Source organism: Papaver somniferum, chromosome 8 (genome assembly GCF_003573695.1).
Source record: "Papaver somniferum cultivar HN1 chromosome 8, ASM357369v1, whole genome shotgun sequence".
NCBI lineage: Eukaryota > Viridiplantae > Streptophyta > Magnoliopsida > Ranunculales > Papaveraceae > Papaver > Papaver somniferum.
This window is the reverse complement of record NC_039365.1, coordinates 16964354-16973283: the sequence shown is the minus strand read 5'-3', so window position 1 is coordinate 16973283 and position 8930 is coordinate 16964354. Positions and strand designations below refer to the sequence as shown.

The following is an 8930-nucleotide window of genomic DNA, read 5'->3' as shown; positions in this document are numbered from 1 at the left end:
CCCTAGTTATTCTTCTTAAAAACACAAGAATAAATTCTCATAAGAAGTTTCCTAGACATTATAGAGCTTTCTCACATTCCTTCTTTTGTTTTTCAAAGTTGGAGGTAACGGAGATCTTTCTTTGTCCTTCATGATTGATGGCTTAACAATCATATTAACATATTTTCCATCAGAAGACATGATGCTTGGAGTATCCATATGCGTACGGGTTTGTGAGAGGAAATCACAATTTAAACTCAACAAGCAGTCTTAAGTTAAAAAGAGTTTCAGAAAAGGAAAAAAAAGAATATAGGGTTACAAAACCTTTAAACACACAGGTTCTTATACGTATAACTCACAACCCTAAAAAGGGTATAATTATCGAGAATAACCCTCTTTTACTGATTAAACAGGGAAGTCCCTTCCAATATCAACTAGATACGAAAGGGTGGAAGAATTCCAAACTTGCAAAACACAGTAAATCTAAGAAGAGAAAAACAAGATGTAAAAGTATTTTTCTTTTCCTAAAGCATGAGGTGTGCACAATCTTGTCTCTTTTGATCAGGCACATGAGACAAGATGCACCAAGCAACACAATCAAGTTGTGCTGCGGTGAACAACAATCTGTCCACCATAACCTTTTTGAAAGGAATTCATAGAGCCCTGTTTCTCATAGTGTTTAGACCATAAATTTCTTTCTAACGATCTTGACTTTTCTTTGGAAACTTACTTCTTCGAAGACGATAAAATCTTACATACCTCAGAGGTTTTTTGAACAAGTTTGAGCTTGTTTGCTAATCGATCCGCTCTTTGTTGAAGTTTGTTGACATATCTTATCTTATGTTTGTATTTGAAACATTTTGATAACTCATGACCTCTGAGAGAACAATAAGGACATTTCGATCTAGTAAATGATTCAGACGCCCGAGATGTGTATGCAGCTAGACACATAGTGGAACCTGAAAAATCAGAAGAAGATTTCCAGTAGAAGCATGTAGATCAATATTTTCTTCCAGATCGATTGAGGTTTCTTCTGAAAGAATATCAAGATTGATGTATGTACTGCTATCAAAATCAATATTTTCAGAAAGAAGTACAACTCTGGACTTTTCGTCTTCATTAGAATCATAGTTGTCAGAAATTTCATCAAGAGTTGCAGCTAGACCGTTGTTCCCAATGTATTTTTTTCTATTTGGACACTCATTTGCAAAATGACCAAAACCTTTACACTTAAAGCACTGAGGCATATCCTCTTCATCAGTTTCATCATTATCCTTGTTTTTAGGAGGAACACGATTATGGGGTTTATCTGATGACCTGGGTTTATCTCTGGAGAACCGTTTACTTCTCTTTAAAAGAAGGTCCCTAAACTATCTTGTGATCAAGGGGACTGACTTGTCAAGATCTTCATCTGATGAATCAGCCTCAGAAAGATCATCTTCAGAGATGCAAACACTTTTACTTTTGTCAAGTAATTTAGTGTTCTTTTGTGCTTTGAAAGCAAATCCTTTCCGAATTTGGATGTATGCTCATGATCAAAGATCTTTAACTTCCCAACCAGAGTATTTCTGAAAAGAGTTGCGAGATTATTTCCTTCGACGATGGCGTGCTTCTTTATTCTGTTAAGAGCACCTTCAGCAAACTTTACCTAATCAAACGTTTAATATTAGATTTCAATTGGATAAGTTGGATCATATTTTAGGGTGGTATTGGCTGACCTTTTAATTAGGGAATCATCCCTGCCAGAGACGACAAGCAGGTTAGCAGAGGAGGTGCAATCGCCAATCGCGAAGCCCCAGCAAACTTCCAGGTTCAACCCAAAATATTCCTCTCCACCCTCTCATTGTCCCATGTGGGTACTTAAATTCTTTCCTCTTTTCCATAGTGGCAGAGTTGGTCAGTCCGGTCCTCACGTCGGGCTCGAGCATTCCGAACGCTAATGCACAACATAGAGGTTTATCAACACAACGGAGAGGTTTATCAAAGTGGACCATTGCGTTTTGGTGTTGTTTATAGTAGTAAATTATGAAAAAATTGTTTTTTACGGAGTTCATACATTGTGGATATCTTTGTGTATCATTGCACCCTATGAAACGTTCGTCTTCTATACCAGGTTGCGAATAAAGCAATTTAATACTCCCTCCATTTTACTTTAGATGATGTTTTTGGAATTTTCACGCACATTAAGAAATGGAGAGAGATACAAAAAAATTCTGCTTATGTCCTTGAAAAAGTCTTCAAACATTAATTACTATTTGTGTGTTTAAAAATAAACTTATGGAATGTGAGGGTATTGATGATAATTTGTGGGAAAAATATGAAAACTAAGTAATATGGAACAAAAAAAATAACCCTGAACATTCATTTAAAATGGAACGGAGGGAATATATCAAAACGGACCATTGCGTGGCAGAAATGATTTTTTTATTATTTTTGGGTAACAACTTGTTGATTACAATTCTATAGATAGAGGCAGCAGGAATCTCAACATGACCATTCTTTGGACGACTCTCACAAGAGAAAGAGCATGGCAGTAAATACTCTTAATTTTATATGTCAATTGATTCGGTTCACGGGGTTAATAGTTGTTTTTAACATATATTTGATCCCTCAAGATAACAGAGGCAATAGGTATGTACACGACATTACAAGATATACTTTTCCAGTAACACTTCTTCTTGAAACTAATTTACCTAAGATTTCTGTACGAATATTGGTCATTTGACATATCAACATAAGTTCCTCTTGTTCATCTCAAACAGCAACCTTCTGCCCATTTCTTGTGACATACATAATTGCATTTGGATCCTGAAATCAAAGACAATAGAAAGTAAGAAACATATCCAAAAAATAAATAATTCAATCCATCCACTTCTACCAGAGTTAGACTTGAAAAGGAATCAAAATTCTCATTTGTAACAAATGACAAAATCGAAAATTGACCGCTCTGGGACAAAAGCAAGTTCATTTGCACATATCATATAAGGCAGCACACCTCTAAGTCTATTTCACCGTGACAGGATGGTCTACACTTTAGGTAATAACACAAACACAACAAACGTTTGACTAAGTGCAGCAAAATACCAGTTCCGAAAAGATCCTAAACAACACCAGTCAAACTTGGGCGACAAGGTCTAAGTACTTAAAATGGGCCAAGTTCTCAGAAAGTACCTGCATATCAGTGGTGAATATTTTCGCCAAAGCAGCATCTGCTGCCTTCTTGGCTATCCTACGTGCTTTAACTGCTTTGTCATATTCTGAATTGGCCGCTTTCAAAAGGCTTTCAAGCTCACTTTTAGACTTGTATTCATCCACATCATGCACATGAGATTTCAGCACCTGCACCTGATCGGATAAGCAAGCCATCTTTCCTTGAACAGCTCTTTTCTGCTTGACGTCTAGCATCTTGGCGTCCTTCAATATTGCACTGGCATTAGCAATCTCAAGCTTAAGGATAGTAGACCTCTGCGAAGACGAGAACTTTGCTGTGGCTTCTTCATAATATACACTTAACTTTGCACATTTTCCTACTTTAGGTAATAACACAAACACAACAGACGCTTGACTAAGTGCAAGCAAAATACCAGTTCCGAAAAGATCCTAAACAACACCAGTCAAACTTGGGCGACAAGGTCTAACTACTTAAAATGGGCCAAGTTCTCAGAAAGACCAAGTTCTCAGAAAGTACCTGCATATCAGTGGTGAATTTTTTCGCCAAAGCAGCATCTGCTGCCTTCTTGGCTATCCTACGTGCTTTAACTGCTTTGTCATATTCTGAATTGGCCGCTTTCAAAAGGCTTTCAAGCTCACTTTTAGACTTGTATTCATCCACATCATGCACATGAGATTTCAGCACCTGCACCTGATCGGATAAGCAAGCCATCTTTCCTTGAACAGCTCTTTTCTGCTTGACGTCTAGCATCTTGGCGTCCTTCAATATGGCACTGGCATTAGCAATCTCAAGCTTAAGGATAGTAGACCTCTGCGAAGACGAGAACTTTGCTGTGGCTTCTTCATAATATACACTTAACTTTGCACATTTTTCTACTTCAATGGAAGCAGCAGACGACTGTGATCTCAACTATAAACAACAAAAATATTTCGTTGGATCTCATAAAAAGAGAGACTGCAAAAACTTTGAAGTGAAGTAGAAAAGATTAATTTAACTACCTGATTCTGGTACTCACTGATCAATGGTACCAGTTCATTCTCTAGCGCAGAAACATCAGTTTTAAAGGCATCAGCCATCACACGAAGATCAACACACACAAATGGATGAGTATATTGGATGAGAGCTTTGTGACGGATTTGACTGTACAATGTCTCGACATTGTCATGTAAATGAATGTCCAGCAACAGATTGGCTTTGAGATTTTCAAGAAACTCAAGGCAGGATGCATAACGGCTGCAATGAGGGAAAACATGTCGGTGACGAAAACTCAAGATAGTAAAAGTACAGCATCGATGGTTTAAGAAACTACTTGAGAAAACAACGAAGGTTAATACTTGATACTAAATGTGGTCGAGAGGAAATCCCAATTCACAATAGTTCAGCACAAGGTCATGGAGGTGTTTAAAGAAGTAAGGAAGGTGGAAACAAAAAGATTAGGACCAAATCATATAAATTTACCTCGAGTGGAAACCATTAATAATCTCCCTTACTTCAGGTACTTGCTCCAAGAAAGTTTGGAAGTTGAGATTATCTATAACCTTGTTCTGCAAAACAAATTATCAAGAGGGTAAATATAACCTGTTCAGGTCTCTAACCTGTAACCATATTTATATTTCATATTCCAGAAGAAGGTTAGGAACATGCCGTTAACTCAGCCTTGTCGAAGCTAGCAAGTGCACACAATCCACCATAAGTCGCCACATCTTGAGGTGCAATCACTTCTGCATACGTACTTCCCAATTCTGGACTTGTTTCTAGGAACTGCAGATAGGGATACTGAATTAAATGGTATGGTGAAAGATAAAGCTACGTAGACATAAAGAGAAGCAAAAGTATAACTGCTACAAAAGTCATTCTTTTATAGAATAGGCATAGGGTTTATGGCGTAATCATATACTCACCATAATTCCCTTATTTTATCGATGTTATGGATGAGTCGATCAAAAATATAATGACATATCTACTAATGTCAGCAAAGAGAAAAAGATAGTATGGTAAAACTGATGGATAAGAAGTGAGGGAACCACAGCACTTTGAACTTGTTTAATGCATTGCATTAAATATGATAATCCCTCTATATCATGCAATATTGTACATGTTAAAGAATCTATATCCTGACAAGCACCAAAAGGGTTCAACATTCATGACATTGACATCTAATGGCGGAAAAGTTTAGGGGAAGATTTTGGGGGATAAAAAGTAGGTTCAGTTTGGAAGAATCGCAAAAACAGCATGCCCCTTCAACTAGTTTCGCATAAACTTCACCATTAGCCATTTTGTGTCATATGTCTAATAAAGGTTGAAGAACAAAAACATGGAAAGCAAAACAAACCTTGCCAGCAGCAAGCTTATATGTTTTATTCTCCAGGTGAGCTAGTCCAGCCACACAGCACAGCTTTGCAAGTATAACAGGGTCATTCGCTTCCGTAGTCTGTTCTGCCATGCTAGCATAAGATGCAGCAAGTGAAAACTGGCCCATCTCAATACATACCAAGATTGCATTCAAACACATCTGTAAGATGTGCTTTGAAGTGGTGCAGTAATCACAAGTATGAGTATAATTCTTGAATGCGTCGCCGAGATGCCCATGGGAATAGTAAAAGTCTCCAAAATCATTGTACCCCATTCTGATACTCTCTTTGATCAAATTTGTCTGGAGAGAAATATTAGACACAAAATGCAAGGTCACAATGAGTAAAGTGAAGGAAAAAAAAGAAAGAACAGCAATTTTTTACCTCATTTGATTCTTTTTCTGACAGGTAATAAAGGAAAAAATTACAGCAATAACATTTTGAACAAAGATCAAGAGCAAGCATTATTTCTGACTTTGTAAAAACTCAATTTACCAAAACCCTTAAAAGCTCAGTCTATTTGTGGTGTCCACTGGTTCACATTCGAGTAGCTTACACATGTTTCATTAACACTCAATTCGTAAGGATATATTTCCCAACACAGGGATGTTCTTACTAACCCATGGTGATGAACAAAACTAGCAGAGATGTTGGCGAATAATGTTATTTAGCCTCCATATTGTGAAACAATTATCGCATAGAGGTGGATTTTGTAAACGAAGCTTGAAATTTAAAAAGCAACAAGCAATTTTCATAACAAGGATGCAAACACAAAAACCAACTTGCTATGAGGACTGGTTTCTAGGTATGAAGAATAAAATTTCGCAAATCTTTGTGTCCCTAAATAGGTCATGTCGTACAAATCTACCAAGAGTTCACAACTCATTGTAACTCTAAATCCCCTATTATGTCAGTAGCGAACATACATAATATCCAAATCAATTGTACATTAAATACAACAGTATAATCTTAAGTGAAATTCGAGTTTTGTATGCTTCCAGATGCATACCTAGCTAACCTCAACACTCTTTGAGGGGTACACAGATCCACATCTTGGTAATTTCTACATGTTTCATCACATAAAATTCCAAAATAACTTTTCCCCAACACGAGAAATGCTCTAATTAACCCATACAAATAAACAACACTACAAAAGATACTATAATAGATTCAATACATCCAATTAAACACAAAATATAAAGTCAGTAACCTTTAAACCTCATCAAAGATTACCATATTCTTCAAGAACAAAGTGACCTAATTACAAAATCAAGCAAAACCTCATCAAAGAGTATCAAAATCAGCATAAATCATCACAATAACTAACTCAGCAAACCTAAACCCTCATCTACAGAATGATACCATATGTTTCCCTTCAAAATTCATGCTATAACAGTGGCAAAATCAGGATTCACCAACAAAGTAACAAAACCAAATCTCATCAGGATCAACACAAACACACAGAAACAACTAAACACAAGATTAAACAGTACCAAAAAAAAATCAAGAAATTCAGTTCACTCTCAAGCTTCTCCTTCCTGACTTCCGCCTTGCGATCAACACTATCAACCCAGCTCTGATCTAAACAATACTCGCTCCCCAACTTCCCATCAATCTTTTCAACAACTTCTTTAAACAGATTAGTATTCTCGCCCTTTTTAATCTCATCATAAGCCATTCTTAGTGCATCTAAGTTCATGACTTGATTACCACATCTATCAGCAACGAACATAAGTCTCGTTATCTTTGTTCTGCCGCTGTATAAACCTGCATATACTTCTACATCTAGTAATTCACTACTCAAATTAGGTTTACTTCGTTTATCTTCACCACCACCATTACTGTATATTTCATCATCTATCATTGTTACTGAGGTTGTTTCATCATCGCCTTCCATGGTTTTTTCCTTTACTCTCTCGTTTACAAACAAAACCCTAGAAAATTTTCTCTTTCGGAGTCTTTTAGAACTGGAATTTTGCCTTCTTTTCTCCTCCGATTATTTTCTCTCTCCTAGGGGTTTAGTAAATTTTTGAAATTAGAACTTATTCTCTCTGATTTTTTCTTTCCTTTTGATTTAGAGGTTTCTTTCTTTTTTACAAGTTATCTATGTAACGCCTGTGGGGACCGTGGAGTGGGAGTGAACTGGGGAGTCACTTTTTTCTAGTAACCTGTTATAGGGGCGGCGTGGTTGGGCGGCATGGTTTATTAAAGTGGAATGTCCCTTTAGTTGGTTAGGGAATGTTCTATAGAAGGTGTAAATTAACTAGATTACCCACGTTTTTAACCTAAATCAAAGTTAAATTGAAAATTTGTTTTCTTTCTTCTTCTCTTTTCTTCTCTTCTCTTCTCCTCCTCCCATCAACCGTAACCTCCATTAGAACTTAAAATTTCATCGTCTTCGATTAATCGATGATTCGAAAATTAATCAAATGTAGTGTAATGACTTATATGAGGTATATTTTCAAAACCCAGTTACGATTTGTTTATTTTGTTCGATTTAAGTTTAATTTCTATCAAAAATTAGGGTTTTAGATGAAAATTGAAATTTCTGGGTTTATGTGAGTTACGGTTGATTTAAACTCAATTACTAACCATAACTGGATATTTTGATGTCGTTACGGTTGGTAATAGTTCAATTACCAACCGTATGTTCTTATATCTGAGAATTTTCTTCAGTTACGGTTGGTAACCATTTTAGTTTACGAACCGTAACTCAGTTACGGTTGGTATCGAGCACTTGGTTACCAAATCGAGCATTTAGTTACCAACCGTAACTGGTTTTACGATTGGGTTTTCTTCAAATTTAACCAGTTACGGTTGGTAGTTCATCTTTTACGAACCGTAACTTCGATTTACAGTTGGTTATGAGCAAAATTCCAACCATAATTAGCTCTGAAAATGTAAAAAAATTGGATTTTTTACGTACTTTAGATAACTTTGAGCAACAAAAAGCTAGTTGGGACTAATTTAGAAGTATACCCGGTCATTTTCAGGTCCTGGTTCTTCATTTTGTTGGTTAATTTCTTCAATTGATTGAGATTGACCTTCTCCTTCAAACTTTTTTTTAACTCTAAAAATCTGATTTTCGTTTTGATTTGAGTTAATATAAGTGAAATTAATCATTAATACTAAACTTGATTATCATCACTGAATTAGGTTATCAATTATGAGGATTAATTTGTCATTTCCAGTATTTTTTTTATAAGGGACACCTTGAATGATCATGTAATGACCCTTTTTGTCTTATTAAAATGCCCCTCTCTAATAAACCATGCCGCCCCTATAACGGGTTACTTTTTCTATACGAGTCAAAGTTGTATAAAGGAAAACCGTAGTGGGAATTAAATGTTTGATCCTCCTCTGACTCTCTCTTACTCAAATGACCTTTGGTTTAAAACTCAATTTTATAAAAATTAACCAATTTTATT

General features: G+C 36.1%; 1 protein-coding gene across 4 annotated transcripts; it reads right to left on the bottom strand.

Annotated features, from left to right (window-relative positions):
* Window positions 1-2394: 2394 nt before the first annotated feature.
* Window positions 2395-7587, bottom strand: LOC113304400 (COP9 signalosome complex subunit 1-like). 4 transcript variants are annotated; one of them, XM_026553501.1, is made up of 8 exons: window positions 6996-7133; window positions 5484-5804; window positions 4796-4912; window positions 4610-4695; window positions 4150-4384; window positions 3668-4060; window positions 3151-3444; window positions 2395-2787 (listed from the first exon to the last, which is right to left on the bottom strand). In XM_026553501.1, exons 2-8 carry the CDS (start codon window positions 5775-5777, stop codon window positions 2734-2736), a joined length of 1473 nt encoding a protein of 490 aa, XP_026409286.1. In that variant the 5' UTR covers window positions 5778-5804; window positions 6996-7133; the 3' UTR covers window positions 2395-2733. The 4 variants fall into 4 exon arrangements, with proteins under 4 accessions (XP_026409286.1, XP_026409288.1, XP_026409287.1 ...); XM_026553503.1 differs by having other exon boundaries at window positions 3151-3393; XM_026553502.1 differs by lacking the exon at window positions 6996-7133 and adding an exon at window positions 6512-6984.
* Window positions 7588-8930: the final 1343 nt, after the last annotated feature.